This window comes from Phacochoerus africanus, chromosome 10 (assembly GCF_016906955.1).
Source record: "Phacochoerus africanus isolate WHEZ1 chromosome 10, ROS_Pafr_v1, whole genome shotgun sequence".
Lineage (NCBI taxonomy): Eukaryota > Metazoa > Chordata > Mammalia > Artiodactyla > Suidae > Phacochoerus > Phacochoerus africanus.
Window position 1 is genome coordinate 130,214,474 of NC_062553.1, and position 18,217 is coordinate 130,232,690.

Consider the following 18,217-nt stretch of genomic DNA (forward strand, 5'->3'; position numbering starts at 1 on the left):
AATTTAAAGTCATAAAACAAAAAATAAACATAATTTATGTCGGTGGCATTTTCAGTTTAAAGTTTATAGAAAATGCTTTCTGAGTCTTTGAGGGAAGAGCCGACTCTCAGCCTTTTCTTATGAATTCACAGGGACAGGGAGGCAAAATAGGAGTGATATCATTACTTTTAAAATACCGTCACTTTTCGTTGATGCATAAGGAAGAAAGAATTGTAGGCATTTATAAATTCAGAGAGACATAAACAAAGGTCAGTTATTTCTATTCCCTTTAGAGTCAGCCTTTTTTTCTTCTCATCACATTCTAACATTTACTTAACCAGTAGTTTAAAAAGAGGTATAAGGATTGGACGTAATTGTATTATCCAAGTATGGCCCAATTACGCAACGGATTATGTAGTTAATCGCTTGGATCCTTTAAATGTCATGCTAGATGTAGTTTATCCTTCTCACAGTGAGTCAGAAGCAGGAATGGGTCCATTCACTATTTCCAGTAAATGGCTTACCACCAGCAGGTGTTGTGACTGGTGGGAAAGGGTCGGACTGGAACACACACTTATTTGATCTCAGAAATGTACCCTTAGTTCTTACATAGGGCTGTGCATGAGGCCACAGGCAGCTGAGCGTGTTGGCAGCACTGCAGCTACTCCTGAGCTCACAAGAGGCTCTGGATCCCCTCTGTGTCTGGGCATATTATTCCTTAGTGCAAAGCAGAGAACAGGCGTCATGTCCAGCCCTGGGGTCCAGGCAAGGGTCTCAGCTCCACCATCCCATGTGTGATCAGGGGCACCTCACCTCCAGATCCACACCTGTCATCTGTAAAATTGTGGCGGAGGGGGGTATGGATGGACTTGCAGATCTTTGGCTTTAAAGTGCTACGGTTGTACCACCTAGTAAGATGTCGAGTATATTGGATGGGACGTAGAACAGAAGGATAAGAGCTCAGGTCTTAAAAGTCATTCAGAACCATCTTTGAGTCCAGTGTGACGTGAGACAATATACTTAACTTCCCTAAACCTCTGTCGTGTGATACTTAAAAGGGGAATGATGACTGTACGATGACAAAAATACCTAGCTCATCGGGCTGTCGAGGAGGAAATGGCATATTGTAAATGCAAAGTCTTTAGCACAGTGCCTGATGAATCCTGTGATGCAGTAATTATTTATTAGTAGTAAGTAGTGTTGCGATTTCCTAGAGGGACATTTTATCCTAATGATATACTCTTCCCTTAAGAAATGAATATAAATCCAGCATATTTAATAATATTATAAACTGTGTAGACTACAGTTTTGTTTTTAAAATGATGAGTAATTAACCCTGAAGTAAACTGGAAAACAACTCATTATTTAGGTGATTAAACAGTAGGCATGATGAAGGACGAAACAGGATACAGAGGTAAAGGATATGGATTTATCTTCCCCATAGCTCTATTGTTGATTGTAATTTTCCTCTTATGTATTTTTGGTCTATCTTGATTTGGAGATAGAATCATCTGTGGAAAATTTACGTTAATGGCTGTTCAGAAGTGAGACCTACATTATTTTTTGACACAAGATTATTGTAGGTTTTTTTAGCATGTAGAAGTAAGTAGTAAATCTTGCCAACCCCAAGTAAGCTGCCCCCCCCCTTGTCATCTCTGCTCTGATTTTTGCATGTACTATTTTGGCATGAACCAAGGACATAGAAGCTCAATAATTTTGGAGACAGATACCCAGATATTTGTCCTCAGAATATTGGTGTGAAACTATCACTGTTCAATAGCAGTTTGCTAAATGACGTGAAGGAATTTCTTTTCTTTCTTGCTTTTTTTTTCTTTTTTTGATAAAATATCTACAGAATCAGAACCCTTGGGGAAGGTAGGACACTCCTAGTTAGATGGTTGATTCTTGGAGAATTACTGTTCAATTCTCCAAAGGAAAGATGAGCTGTCTGTGGATATGTAATGTCATGAGAGTGTAGATGAGATTTTTTCATAATCATCTCTGAATTTATATGCCCTGAATTTATATGCCCTGTATGTCCCATGGCTACGCCATCGCCGTCTTACTTCAGTGTTACTTCACTGTTGTAGGAGACGAAGAAAGGAAAAATTTGGACTCCTCATTGCCGTTTGACTAGCTTCCAGTGTAAACAGCTCAATCCAGAAATGCTTTTCACTGCATTGTAATTTCTTATTAGGGTAGTATTCTTCAGTCTTAAAGTTTCTTTCATATTTCTTTTATAGGAGGCCAGTTGTAAGAACTTACCCATCCTTTTAAAAAAGGACTTCGAAAGAGATGCTCAGAAGCCATCTCCAAAAACCAGGGTAGGTTTTATCTGTTCTTTCACTGTGTGAAACGTTTAGCAAAATTCTTTATTTTGTGTTTTCATGCTCTGTTGCTTGGGTTTCCCTCAGCGCTTCCCCTCCCACCTTTTTTTTTTTGGACCTCACTATCTATGTAGTATATTTAATTCAAGGTTATATTTATTGATAAATTCTTAGGACACTCCTGTTATTTAACAGACAGTGATATTTTTTAGTAGACAGTTTTACTTCTGCTCAATCAGAATTGTTTCCACTGTATTCCCTATGACATAGAGGACACTCAGGTGTAATGGAAGGTTACTTCCAGGGGTGAAATAAAATGGGCAACTGTAATTTTTTTTTTTTGCAAAATAGAAATCACTTCATTGATTTTTTCATGATTATAAAAATAGCACATGATCAGTGGAAATTATTTAAGTAAATTTTAACAAAAAAATAAAATAAAAACCATCATACATATGATAGAATAAAGGGTTCCAATGTGTAAAATTTTGTTTTTCTTACTAAGGTAATTCCAGAGTGCCCATAATTGTTTTGCCAGTGAAAAGAAAAACTCCTTTAATCCAAAATATGTTGTGAAAATTTTTTATCATTTATCTACCCCAAAAGTGATTACATTAATTTTAGAGCCCCTTTCCAAATTTTTAATCTTTTCTTTTGAGTAGAACTTCTCTTTACTAGATGTCTATAATATTCCTATCTGGCCACTATGATATTTAGAGAACTGCTTTTTTTCCAGCTCTAAGACAAAATGTTTTCCAAACCTTCTGGAGTCCAATTTAGGCAAGATTTAAAAGAATTTTGGTCTCTGGTTTTAATTGCAGGTTATAATTGTGGCTTTATTTTAAAAATTAAAGGCAAATCAAGTGAAGTATTGAGTTATTACTTAGTGTCTCATTTGTAGTAAGAGACTACAGTTTATTTCTACAAGAAATAAAAACACCTGTTTAAAACTTATTCCACCTTCATTTTTTTTCTGGAAAATTGTTTTAATTATTATGCTTTCCTTTCCAAATTCAAGCAACTTTTATACCTTTTTCACTGAAATATTTGTGTATACAACTTACAGACAACTAATTCAAATTTTTATTAGAAATCATGTTTACTATGAATTAATAAAAATTCAGTGTCGAAATATACTCGCCAGGAGTTCCCATTGTGGCTCAGCCGTAACAAACCTGACTGTCGTCCATGGGGGTCGCGGCTTCAATCCCTGGCCTCACTCAGTGGGTCAGGGTCATTCCTGTGAGCTGTTGTGTAGGTCACAGATGCGGTTCAGATCCTGCCTTGCTGTGACTGTGGTGCAGGCCAGCAGCTGCAGCTCTGATTTGACCTCTAGCCTGGGAACTTCCATATTCCACTGGTGCAGCCCTAAAAAAGCAACAACAACAGCAAAATACTCACCAAACAAATGCACTGAAAAAAACGTAGGATTTGAGGAACATTTTTAGATAATATTTGCTCATTAACTCCATTTATATTGGCCTGGCTACTTTTAGGTGAAGATGCCTTAGATGACTCACTAGGTAAATGAAAGACCATCCTGCAACCTCTTGTAAAAATTCTTTGAAGGGATTCTATTATTCTTATGAAATCAACCCCATTTGGAATATTTCAGGCATATAGAGAATTAATAATTAATGTGCATTGACTATCCTTTTTCCGTTTCACTGTATGGTTCATGACCAAGCTAATTCACTATAGAAATTACTTCACTGGTTAATCCTTAGTTTGTAACTTTAGCTTCTTTGTGATCTTACAGGAGCAAGTTTAAGTTTACATGAGCAAACTAAGCTTTGCGTAGCTCTGCTTAGTTTAGAGGTGATTAAAGTCCTTGTAATTTCAAATCCCCAGAAATGAGGCAGAGCATGTGAGCGGCAAGAGATTATAAGGCCCTAACTCTTTCACTAAGTTTTTTTATCTTAAGATCTTTTTTTCCACCGACGGATCTTTGAAAGCTGAAGCTGAGAACACCTTCGAAATATAATTGGTGTAACAAACAAGCAAACAAAAATATGGTTGGTGTGTCCTTTCTCGAGTGACTTAGTGAGCTCTGTCAGTGATGTGTATCCTTGGTACTCATGTTACTTCGTTTGGCCTCCATAGCTGTCTTTCTCAGACCTCTCTAGTTGCAGCTGTGTGTGCCTTGGACAGCTCAGTGTTTCTGATCCCTATATGGGGGGACATGTAAAATGGTAATCCAGAAATGGCATGTGTCCTTTGGCTCTGGAGATGTCTCTCCAGTCCATGCCATCTGTCCCCATCTGTGTTCTCTCTGCTAGCTGCTGTCTCTACTCTTAGGCAACGGGTAGGATTATATTTCTCTCCCTTATAAAGGAAAGCTATTTCTTGACCTGGGTCCAAGCTGGGGTGGGAGGAGATACCTCCAGTACCCAGTGCCATGACACTTCCTGGGTGAGCAATGATCATCAGCCCTGCTAGCTCAGCGACATGCTCACATAACCATTTCATGCCCAGTACTGTGCTGGCTACATGTGCCAACAAATCATTGAGATAGATGATACAGAAGGAGCATCAAGGAAATCATTTAAAAGAGATGCAGAACATAAACACAGCTCCTTATGACCTAGTATATCATGATCAGTGAAGAGGAGACTAAGTCTCTTTCTACCTAACACAAGTGCCGATGGATCTCAATCACCCATATTCACTGGTCCCAGTGTCAGCCCTACAGAGGATTCAGGAACTGAAGGAAGAAAACTATCTTCTCTCCCCTCTTGGCGTGTGATCTAGACTTCCTACTGCACTTGCTGTGTTCTTGACCATGATAAAAACAACTAAAGGTCAGGTCTTTGTTTAAAGATGTAAGTCAGATTCATTCAGTGCTGTGATGAAGGTAGCAAACAAAGGATAATCTCTTTCCCTTCCTGACTTTATCAGTGGATAAAATTGCACTAATAAAAATTAACGTTCTAAGCACGCAATAGTTTTACTTAGTCATTGGATTCTCCAAATGCTTTTACAAACATTTCCTTTAGCAAACCAAGTCATATTAACTATCAAATGTGTGATAAAGGCAATGCAGTTATCAAGTAAACAGTTATGTCATAGCAGCAACTGTTAAATTATTTTTCTTTTCAGGGGTTAATGATTTTAGGGACCTGGCATCATTTATGAAGGAGATTTTCTTCTATGAGACAAACTGTCACAGTTGACTTTTCTTAAATGGTGCTTAAGATGCTGATGTCTATTATCAAAGTAAACTAGAAACAGGAGTTCCCATTGTGGTGCACGGGAAACAAATCCAACTAGTATCCATGAGGATGCAGGTTCCATCCCGGGCCTCACTCAGTGGGTCGGGGATCTGGCATTGCCGTGAATTGTGGTGTGGGTCGCAGATGCGGCTCAGATCCTGTGTTGCTGTGGCTGTGGTGTAAGCTGGCAGCTGTAGCTCCAATTTAGCCTCTAGCCTGGGAATTTCCATATGTCACGGGTGCAGCCCTAAAAGTCAAAAATAGGCAAACAAACAAACTAGAAACAAATGATGTAGGGTTTTGAGAAATTTTAGTAAGAACATAATTTATTTTCAATATGCAAATTAAGAGTAATAAGCATTAAATTTTACCAAGATTCCAAATTATTTTAAAATCACTATTAATGGATGTGAATGTATTTTATGGGACTTTAATTCATGTGTATACACGTGCTTTTAGTATTCTGCTTTTTCCAGTTAACATTGTTTCACCCCATGCTTCTACACATCAGCTTAGTTTGCATGCTTCTTCTTTTACTAAACTAATGGTAGTAGTGGCAGAATAGTGATGGTGATGATAGCTAATATTGATCAAGTGCCAGACCCCACACTAACTACTATGTTTCTTGTTATCTCATAATCCTAACATCTCATATGTAGTCATACCATATTTAGCTATTTTGAATATATGGAACTGCTTCTAATTATCATAACTATAACAAGCTCTATTAGGTAAGTGTTAATACAGAGTAGCTTTGCATTATTCAACAGTATTATTTTCTTAGGCCTTATTACCTATAGTAGAATTAACAGATATGAATTGTTGAATGACTAATGTTCCCCAACATACCATCTCTCCTCCCTATTTTGAAATTGCTTATAATTTCTATGCATGTTATTTTAGGCTGACCATATGCCTGTATCTATACACAGCATATGTTATAGTTTTGCAGGTTTGACAAGTTTGTATTAAAAAGTATATAGTGTATCACCTTCTGCAACTTTGTTTTCTTCTGTTCAGTGTGCTCTTTCAGTGTTCACTTTAAGTAAGACTATATAGGACAGTTTATTCGGTATTCTAGCTTTTTCTGATATTTAGGTTGTGGCCAATATTTAGATAATTTCCAAGACTTTGCTATTACAAACCAATTTTAAGTGAATAACTTTCACATGACACCTTTTATGCCGCCGTGGACATCAGGACATAAATGAGTACGTCTTTGTCCAGGAATTGCACGTGGTCTCTTAACTGTTACTCCAGTTTATGTGCCCAGCAGCTGCGTGCTTGTTGCCGTTTTGCACATCCTTACAAATCCTTGGTGAACCAGAGTGCTTGTTGTTTCCCACAGTCTAATGAATGCGGGATGCATCTTGCTATTGCCTTAATTCACATTTCTCTTACTTTCTCGTCATCACCGAGACATTTATTTTTCACTGAATATCCATCTGTTTCACCAAAGCTTCCCAGCCCCATTGCGGGTAGATGAGGCCAGCCAACCACTTTTTGGCCAGTAGACTTGTGAGCAGAAGTGACAAGTGTCACTTCAAAGGCAGAAATTCAAAACTTTTCTAGCACTTTCTTACAGTACATCAACTAGACAGTGAACATGGGTCCTCCAGGGACTTGAGTGGAGCAGTGTCACCTGTCAGCTTGCATTGGATCTGTGTCATGACTGAGAAATAAACCTCTGTTTTGTTGAGCCACTGAGATTTCTGAGTTAATTTGTGCCTTCAGTATAATATTGTCCACCATGTCGACAGTGTGTATTTCATGTGTTCATATTTTCATATATTTACTAAACTTTGGTCATCCCTGTGATTTTTTTTTTTTTTTGTCTTTTTGCCATTTCTTGAGCCGCTCCTGTGGCACATGGAGGTTCCCAGGCTAGGGGTTGAATCAGAGCTGTAGGCACCAGCCTACACCACAGCCACAACAATGCAGGATCCGAGCCACATCTGCGACCTACATCACAGCTCAGGGCAACGCCTGATCCTTAACCCACTGAGCAAGGCCAGGGATCAAACCCACAACCTCATGGTTCCTAGTCAGATTCGTTAACCACTGCGCCACGCCACGATGGGAACTCCCCTCTTTAACTTTGTTTTTCATCTTGAAAATTATCTTGGCCCTTCTTGCTCCTTTGCTTTTGCAGTTGAATACTGTCTAGTTTCATGAGAAATTTTGGTTAGAATTTAAATTGAATTGATAGATTAGTTTCATCAGCATCACTTCTATCCATGACCTTCATGTGACCTTCCATTTACTTGGGTCTTTTTAAATGTCTTTTGACTTAAAAAAAAAGAAAAACTATAGTTTTCCTCTAAAAGTTATAATTTTTGCCAAATCTCCATTTTGGAGATAACATAAATGGAATACTTATTGTATCTTCAAACTTTGTTTCTGATATTTAGTGTTGAAACTCATTTTTCTTGTTGACTTTATAGCTGAAAACCTTGCCAAATTCTCATTAGTTTTAACATTTTGTTGAGCAATTCTCTTTGCCTTCCTTTGTACACAGTCATATCATCTGGAAATAATGAGCACTGTTTATTCCTTTTCAAGCCTTTTATCATTTAATTTCTTATTTCTTGTGCTATGTTTCACAAGACTCCCAGTATAAGAGTAAATAGAAATGATGATAGCATACCTTCTTGAGTTGCTTCCTGATTTTAAGGGAAAGTTTCTACATGTAGCTTTTATGTATTAGCATGGCCTTTTTCTTTCCTTTTCTTTTCCTTTTTTTTTTTTTTTTTTTTCCCCAGATGGGGGTAATTCTTTCACAATGCCAGGCACATAGCAGACCTTCAATAAAGCCTTGAAAATAAACATGTAAATTATTTAATTGCTTCTTTTTTTTCATATGAAAATAGTGTCAGTATGTTTTCTTCATAGATGCAGTTATTAGGTTTATGATGTTTGCTGTAGATGTTTGGTAGGTATGTTTTATAAACTTACATTTTGCTAAGATTTTTATTTTGAGTGAATATTAAATTTTAGCAAGTATTTTCTTTTATATCTATTGAGATAATTGCATGATTTTTCTCCCATATTGTTTTATCGTGGGGAGTTATAATCAAAGATTTTCTAACCTTAAACCAAGGTTAAAAAATCACTGGACTAAATCAGTTCTGAACCTGGCCTTCATACATATTTTTAAATATCTTATAAGTTTTGGATAGCTGATATTTTGTTTAGTATTTGTGCATCTAGGTCAATAAATGATTTTTGTTTTACCTACTTTTGGTATAAAGGTTATGCTAGCTTAATTAAATGATTTCGGGAGAATCTTTTTTAATCTGTGAAACAGTTTAAGATGAGATTTATCAGTTCCTTCAAAATTTGGCAGAATTAATCTGTAAACATGTCTGGGCATAGGGAAGTTTATTGATTTGTTTTTAATTTTGTTTTGTTTTTAAATTTGTTTTGGCAAGTTGATTTTTAACTGCTGGTTCAATTTATTTTGTGCTTGTAGTCCTATTCATGTTTTTTATTTATTCTGAATTAGATTTTTTTTAAAGTGTAGTTGATTTGCAACATTACATCATTTGTAGGAATGCAACATAGCAATTCAGTATTTTTATAAAATGTACTCCATTTAAAGTTATTATAAAGTATTGACTCTCTTCTCTGTGCTTCATTCGATATCCTTGCAGCTTATTTATTTTATACGTAATCGTCGTACCTCTTAGTCTCCTACCCACAGCTTTCCCTCCTCTGGTAACCACTAGTTTGTTCTCTGTATCTGTGAGTCTGCTTCTGGATTTTGTTTTGTTTTTTTTTTTTAAATATTCATTCATTTGTTTATATTGTTTATTCCACATATAAGTAATAACGGAGTATTTGTCTTGCTCTGACTTATTTCTCTAAGCACAATACTGGCTAAGTCCATCCGTATTGTTACAAACGGCAAAATTTCATTCTTCTTTATGGCTGAGTAGTATTCCATTGTACATGCATGTCTGTGTGTCTCTCTCTGTCTGTGGGGTGTATGTGTCTGTTCAGACAGACACACACATATATTTGTGTCACATCTTCTTTATCCATTCATTTGCTGAGGGACATTTAGGTTGCTTCCATGTCTTGGCTGTTGTAAATAGTGCTGCTGTGAATATTGGAGATGCATGTATCTTTTCAAATTAGTGTTTTTGTTTTCTTTAGCTATATACTCAGGAGTGCAAATGCTGGATCATTTAGGAGTTCTGTTTTTAGCTTTTTCATGTTATATTTTCTAGGAAATTGTCTATTTTAACTAATTAGCATAAAATAGTTTAACATTCTTTTTTTGTAGTTTTTCCTTAAGTTGGTTTACCATGTCATTTTAGCTTCGGCTGTACAGCACAGTGATTGAGTTACATACGTATGTATTCTTTTTTCAAACTCTTTTTTTTTCCCTTATGGGTTATTACAAAATACTAAGTATAGTTCCCTATGGTAGGTCCTTGTTGTTTATCCATTTTTATATAGTATTGTGTATATGTTAATTCCCAACTTCCTAATGTATACCTCTGTTCCCCTTTCTACTTTGGTAAGTGTAAGCTTGTTTTCTATATCTATGGGTCTATTTCTATTTTTCTAAATATGTCCATTGGTATCTTTTTTTTCTTCTTAAGATTCCACATATAAGTGATATGATATTTGTCTTTCTCTGTCTGGCTTACTTCACTTAGAATAATTTCCAACATGTCCACCCATGTTGCTGCAAATGGCATTTTTCATTCTTTTTTATGGCTGAGTAATATTCTGCTATATATATATATGTACCACAGCTTCTTTATCTATCCCTTTGTTGATGGACATTTAGGTTGCTTCTGTGTCTTGGCTATTATCAATAGCATTGCTGTGAACATTGAGGTGCATGTATATTTTCTAATTAGAGCTTTCATCTTTTCTGGATATATGCCCAGGAGTGGGATTGTGGGATCATATGATAATTCTATCTTCAGTTTTTTAAGGAACCTCCATGCTGTTCTCTATAGGAATGGTACCAATTTATATTCCTACCAATAGCGAAGGAAGTTCCTTTTTATCTACACCCTCTCCAACAATTATTTTGATAATGGCCTTTCAGAGTAAGGCCTTTCATTGTACTTTTGATTTGCATTTCTTTAATAATTTGTGATGTTTCCTCTTATTTTTAAAATACTTATTTTATCTGTAATTATAGTTCTTTTTTCATTTTTATTTTTTTTTATAATTTTTTTTATTTTCCCACTGTACAGCAAGGGGGTCAGGTTATCCTTACATGTATACATTACAATTACATTTTTTCCCCATCTTTTTTCATTTTTAATATTACCTTTTGGGATGTTTTCTGTTTTACTTTGATTAGGCTTGCCAGAAATTTGTGTATTTTCTTAGTCTTTACACTTTTTAGTTTTGTTGATTCTGTGTTGTATCATTGCCCATTTCAATATCTCTGTTATTATTTCCTGTTTTCTCTATATCTTTTATTTATAAGATCAATTTTTTTCTAATGTCTGTCACTTTTCCTCTGTAAAAATATATTTTAAATATGTTTTCCATGTGATATGGTACTGAAGCCTGATGGCCGATTCTTTTAAATGTATTTGCTCTGCTTATAAGCAGCCTCTTCTGATGTATTGAATGTTTTGTTACTTTAGAGAACTCTTTAAGAATCACGTCATTTTCTTCCCTTTTTTGGTAGAATGCTTTCACAATGCCAGGTACATCTGGCTCATTTAACCTCTATATATAGTACAACCTCAATAAATATTTGAGAAAGAATGAATCTGTCAATCACTTTTTTCTTGTTTGTTTCTTTTCTTTTTTTTTTTTTTTTTTTTAGGGCTGTACTCATGGCATAAGGAGGTTCCCAGGCTATGGGTCGAATCGGAGCTGTAGCCACTGGCCTTCGCCACAGCCACAGCAACGCGGGCTCTGAGCCGCATCTGCAACCTACACCACAGCTCACAGCAATACCGGATCCTTAACCCAGATTGTACCCGAAACCTCATGGATGCTAGTCAGGTTCGTTAACTGCTGAGCCACGACAGGAAGTACTCTCTTACTTCTTATGAAAGCAGTGACTGTCTCTGTGTGTCTGGTTATGTAGAATTTGCTCTTGTAAAAATCTAGTAAAATTTAGTACATTTTTCTTTGAAAAGGGCTCAATAACCATTAAACACATAATTATATCTGGAATTTAAGATTTAGGGTTTATGTATTTCTTTTCTTGATTTGTCTCTTTAGAGCTTTGCTTGTAATAATTTCCCATCTACTTGTCCTACCCTGATATGTGTATGAATATAGTTTTATTTCACTAGATAGGAAATGTTCCATACTTTTCCATCTCACCTATAGATGCTGGGTAATTAAAAAAAAAAAAATTTAAGTGAACACCTTTGTTCATTTATCGCTGTAGTTATTTCTGTGACTACATCTTTTATTTTTTTATAAGCATATTCATTATTTTGTTTCCTAAATCACCACTAATCTATTTGAAGAATTCCTGGAATCTCTCTAAAATTAATGACATGGAAATTCAGTTATTCAGATAGTATTTTCCTATGTTCTATGATATTTTATAACACACATATATACTTTCAAGTAAAAAATAATACCTGGTTAAATAGTTATTTTAAATAATCAAATATAGTGGTATACCTGGGTGTACCTTCCTAATCACTTAATCTAAGAATTTGGCTCACTTGGCCTCTATACTTAGCCTTTTTCCAGATGCTGTGAGCAGTTGTGACCCCAGGCCAAAAGAATGGAAGGTCCCCTAAGAGCTCTCTCCAGCCTGGCTCTGCTGTGATGCGCACTCACTGGTCCTGAGTACCCAGCTTCCCAAGACTGGGTATAGATACCCAATCCCCGGCTTTCCCCAGCCACATTCACCTGCTCTTGCCTCCCTTCCCTGCCTTGACAAATGCCCTGAAGCGTATGCTCCGTTGGGACATTTCATGACATTTGTCCTACACCAGCTGCTAGGGATGCAAAGTTGAAAAGCCAGTCGCTGTCTCAAGAGCTCCTGTTGTGACTCAGAGGAAACGAACCCAACTAGTATCCATGAGGATGCAGGTTCAGTTCCTGGCCTCACTCAGTGGATGAAGGATCTGGCATCGCTGTGAGCTGTGTTGCAGGTCGCAGACGCGGCTTGGATCTGGCATTGCTGTGGCTGTGGTGTAGTCCAGCAGCTGCAGTGCCAGTTAGACCCCTAGCCTGGGAATGTGTATTGCCAAAAGAAAGGGAGGGAGGGAAGAAAGGAGAGGAAAGAAAAGGGAAGGAAAGATAAGAAATAAAAGCTACTGACTCTTACCTGAAGGAACCCAGACACAAGCAACTGAATTAAGACAGCACGTGTGCTAGACTGATTTTCTGATCTCGGATCTACCTTTGGGTTCACTATCCTATTTTGCAAGCAACCAGATCTTAGCCTGGTTGCCCTGATTTCTCAGTAACCCTAAAGATCTCACTGATCGTTGTGTTCCACTTTCGCCTGGTTCGTCCTGTTCTACAGTTGTGACCAAAGTCTAATCAAGGTTATTAACCATCAACTTTGGTTACAAATAGCCCCATAATGTTAATGGCTTCGTTCATAAAGTTTATTTCTCACTCCTGTCATAGTCCAGTGTAGGTGGGGTAGGGTTCCTAGGGATTAAGCTTCCAAGCAGTGATACAGATCACTGTGTCATCTAAAAGGGTGGCTTCTAGGAGTTGTCCTTGTGGCTCAACACGTTAAGAGCCCAACTAACATCCATGAGGATGCAGGTTCAATCCGTGGCCTCGCTCAGTGGGTTAAGGATCCAGCATTGCCATGAGCTGCAGGGTAGGTTGCAGACATGGCTCAGATCCCACGTTGCTATGGCTGTGGCATAGGCTGGCAGCTACAGCTCCGATTCGACCCCTCACCTGGGAACTTCCATATACAGCAGGTGTGGCCATAAAAACAAAAAAAGAAAAAAAAAAAGGAGGGTGACGTCTAATATGATGAGTGAAAAAGAAAAAGTGTGTGCAAAGTTCATAGGCACTTAACCACCTTAGCATAGAAGCAACTCTTACCGCCTTCTGGTCACTTCCAGGACTCAGTAACATTTGTGGGACTCTGGGAAATGTTTTCCAGTGTGCCCAGGAAGGGGAAGATGAAATAGCAATTGATGAATATATAACATTGTTGTTGCCACAGCCTGCCTTTCTGTTTAAAAATGCATTTTTTTTCCATTTCTCTTACCGTGCAGAAAGCACACCCAATCCTTCTGCAAGGATGAAAATCCAAAGAACCAACCAGGCATTACAACCAGCTCAATCTCCAAAATACCTGAGAGACACATCAATGCTCCATCAAGTCCAGACATGGTTCCCCTCTGTCTGAGAAGACAAGTTGTCCACCCTCCCTCCACCCCAGATACAGAGCAGACACAAAGCAGCCCCATTTGTACCCCAGTTAGAACACATGCATGAGCACAGAAGTAGTGCAGCCACTTTGATCTTTATTTTTTTTATTTATTTTTTATTTTTTTAATAGTTATTTCCCCAGTACAATTTTTTTTCTACCGTACAGCATGGTGACCCGGTTACACATACATGTTATACATTCTTTTTTCTCCCATTATCATGCTCCATCGTAAGTGACTAGACATAGTTCTCAGGGCTACACAGCAGGATCTCATTGCTAATCCATTCCAAAAGCAATAGTTTGCATCTATTAACCCCATGCTCCCAATCCGCCTCACTCCCTCCCCCTCCCCCTTGGCAACCACAAGTCTATTCTCCAAGTCCTTAATTTTCTTTTCTGTGGAAGGGTTCATTTGTGCTGTATAGTAGATTCCAGATATAAGTGATATCATTTGGTATTTGTCTTTCTCTTTCTGACTGACTTCACTCAGGATGAGAGTCTCTAGTTCCATCCATGCTGCTGCAAATGGCATCGTTTTGTTCTTTTTTATGGCTGAGTAGTATTCCATTGTGTATATATACCACATCTTCCTGTAGTGCAGGCAATTTTATTAGGCCTTGGGTCTGCTTCTGTGAAGAACTCCACTATCCTTTTTCTCTCTGATAGCTGCCTTCACCTTTTAGACTCCCTTCTCTGTCATTAGTCCCTTCAAAGTAGATATAGCAACCATGTCTTCCTTAAACTACAGCTTGCCTCCTGGTCATGGAAGTTTGGTGTTTCAGCAATTATTTTACCTCTTGGACAGCGAAGACTTTTTCCTTAGTCTGGGCTGAGTTTTTTTGTGCTGGGGATGGTGGTATGTTGATTCATTTGCTGTAGTGTGAGGGGGGTTGACAGTAAATGCCCTCAAAATGTAGAAACATAATTGATGTCCAATCTGTTTGCTTTCAGCCAGTTCCGTGAAGCAGTTAAAATCCTCCAAGTATGTTGTTTCCTCCTCTGCCTTCAGATCTCGGGGGAATTCTTGTTCATTAGAAGAAATTAACCAGAACCCTACTGGCAAGGGATTCTGGGAAATGCAGTCTCCATGCTTTATTACCCCTGCATTACACAGCTGTCTTATAAAATCACATGAACCTGTTTCAAAGCAGTAGGATGGTCCGTGTGTGCCATTAAATTGATTAGTGCTGACTTTGTGGAAGATACAGAGTTTAAGTCCAATTTTTCAAAAGAAGAATTGGAGGACTTGACAGAGGAAAAGTTTCAGTGAGAAAGGCATAAGCCAAGCCTAGAAGGAGAAAAGGAGCATTTCGTATTTTGATCCCTGTTTATCGGCCAGACATGGGTGGAAGGTTTAGGAAGGGAAAGGAGAAGGAGATAAATTCGGAAAGATGGGCTGCGGCCAAATTGTTAATGGGTGTGATGATTAAATCTTGCATCAAGGTTGTCATGCTATGGGACAAAATTTATTAAACAAACAGGAAATATGCAGAAAAAAACCTAAGAATAAAAGGAAATTAATTTTTGTGCAACAGGGACAGAGTTCTAGAGCAGTAAAAACAGGCACATATAGGAACACAAAGAAAAGATAATAATTATCAGAGTGTTGTTTTTTTGGGGGGGTTGGGGGTTTTTTTGGTTTTGTTTTTCGTCCTATCAGGTGACTAGAGAAGGGTGGCGGGTGGCTTTAATGAACAGAATGAACTGTTGGCTTTACCGTGTGACAGAAGCAACCCTGTCACTTAAGAGTCGTTTGTCCTGAGGCACATTACAGAATATTTTGCAATCTTGGTATTCTAAGTTATAAAAAATAACCTAATAATAGTCATATGGATGTCACTATTTACCGTTTGCTAGACACTGTGAAAATATTTCTAATATTACTTTATGAAATCCTCATAGCACTATAGGATAGAAATAACCTCATACGGCCTTGATTACACTTCAGTAATAAAGACATCCCAGAGTCGGAGTGATTTAAAACTACATCTCTTTCTTGCTCACGCTATTTGTCCAATTGAACTTGACAAGGGAGCGCTGCTTATGCTGGTTCCTTGAGGACCCGTTCTGACAGCAGCCCCTCCCAAATGTGGCCAGTTACTGTGCCGGAGGAAGAAGAAAGGGTTCTGTAGGATCTTGCATTGACCGTAAGATGCCCTGGCCCGGAAATACGTCCATCACTTTTGGTCATAACTCATTAGCCAGGACTAATCGTGTTGCCCCACCCAGCCACACTGGGAACAGGAAATACAGCCCTGTGATGTGTCCAGGAGAAACGTTAATAAGTTCTTTTCCTTCTTCGTGGATGAAGAAAGTATTGGCTTAGAGAAGCTAGTTCATTTCCCCAAGATTCTATGACAGTAAGTACTGGATATATTTGATGTTAAAACTCAACTTCCCCACCCTCGTAGCCCCTATCCCCTTTCTAGAGTCCTACACGCTGTGCTGTGTTATACTGCCTCCTTTGCAGAGAAGTCCTGAGAACTCAAGATAAGGGAGTAATTAGTAAACTGCCGGGACGTGGAGTCATAAGCAAGCAGGACCTAGTGAAGTTATCTTTTTTCCTTCTCTTTTACGTCTTAACTCAGTCTTAAGTGCGAAAGCTCTACGCTGTTCTTATAGCGACTGTGTGTTTGCTCTGTGATGACAGGACAGCAGCTGTTCTCAGTTACCAAAGTTAGACACCTTTTGTGTGTAAAGGTGTCCAATTGCACATGACTTCTTGTTCTCATCAGGCATTCTGAAAGCCGTTTTCTAAGTCAACTAAGCTAGAAGGCAGTTCTGGTCACCACTGTATCACCAACACACACTCAAGCTTTTGGAATACTGGGCTCCATCAGACTATTCTACCAAACTCTTCATATAATAAACTAAATAGGCTTTAGAGGGGTGTCCCAGGGATCCAAAGCCTTACCAATAATGTGGCTGTTGCATTGGAAAGTTACAGGTGAAGTGTCATATCAGAAAAAGTTTGGACTTTTTCCTCATTGTGATTGTCCTTGTTTGTTAAGGCCTCATACCCAGAATTTATAGGCATTAAATAGCTTTATAAATGCTAACGAAGATTAAAGCCATCACTCGATACTGCCTAAATTCTCATAATTCTAAATCATTAGCTTTATCTAGTAATTGTGTTGAAAACCAACACTGAGAGACTATTTAGTTTACTTTGCCTCTCAAATGTTAATGGAATGAATTTTCAATAAGAGAACAAAATTCCAGAGGTGGGCTATAACTTGACTCCTTTCAAATGATTTATCAAAACATCTATACTTTCTGTTTTGAGACATATGATATGGAGAAAAAAGTTAGTTCATCTATGTTTATAAAAGAAAAAAATTACGGGTAGAGTGTCCCCATTGACTTTATCTAATTCCTGCTTCCAAATAGGCTACCACTTTTATGAACAGTCTTTTTATGGACATACAATTTCTCTTCAAAGTACCCAATGGCTTTAGCTCAAATATCTCTCTGGCAGGGAGTGGATCAGGAAATGCGCAGAAAGAGAAAAGATTTGTTTATTCAACTAAGCCGTCTTGGAATGAGAGCCACCACTGGTCCCATGACAAGGGGCCTTGTTAAGGGATGGATACAGTACAGGGAGTAAGAGGTGTAAGGTAAGATTCCAGGGGAAATGGAGGTGGACCTTGAATAGGAGATTCATACTCATTATTATTTTTTTTTTTTTGGCCACTTCCTCGGCATGTAGAAATTCCCGGTCCAGGGATCAAAACCTCACCATAGCAATAACTAGAGCTGGACAATGCAGGACAGTTCTAGACAATGCCAGACCCTTAACCCACTGAGCCACTAGGGAACTCCTTTTCTTTTTCCATACTCATAAATTTAAACCTTATTAAATCCACAGTGAGGAGCCATTGAAATTTTTATGTTGTTGTTGTTAACTTTATTATAGAAGTCAAATACATTGAAAAAACACAGTGAAGGAAAAAAGCAAAAATCCAACCCCCCTTTCTACCTCTGTTCATCACTATTAGAATTTTGATACATGTTTTTGCTTCTTGTCCTACATGTATGTGGGTGTATTTGAAAGATATATTCACCTTTCATAAGCAATTTAATTTCCTTCTAGTTCCCTTAATGTTTTACTATAAGCATTTTCTGTGTTAGTACAGACTTCATAGTAACAGTGATGATCAGTCTCATTTTATTTCAGGCTTTTAGTGATATAATATTCAGTGCTGTAAATACCGCATGGTTAAACATTTTTCAGCATAAGGTTTATTTCTTAGCTAGAACTATTTCCTAGGGATAGACTGATAAAAGTGGGTTTACCAGTTTAAAAGAGGTAAATATTTTTATGGTCCTTAAAACCTATTGCT

The 18,217-nt window shown here is 37.7% G+C and overlaps 1 protein-coding gene across 6 annotated transcripts in view; it reads left to right on the forward strand.

Moving 5' to 3' along the window:
• The window catches only part of FAM13A (family with sequence similarity 13 member A), a 325,535-nt gene that overhangs the window by 152,138 nt on the left and 155,180 nt on the right, over window positions 1–18,217 (forward strand). For 5 of the 6 annotated variants that reach the window (XM_047799215.1, XM_047799220.1, XM_047799221.1 and 2 more), the window contains one exon: window positions 2,223–2,303. The exons of the other annotated variant lie outside the window; for it this stretch is intronic. In XM_047799215.1, the coding sequence (XP_047655171.1) occupies window positions 2,223–2,303 (81 nt within the window). The remainder of the gene's footprint in view (window positions 1–2,222; window positions 2,304–18,217) is intronic. 6 annotated transcript variants of the gene reach the window in all.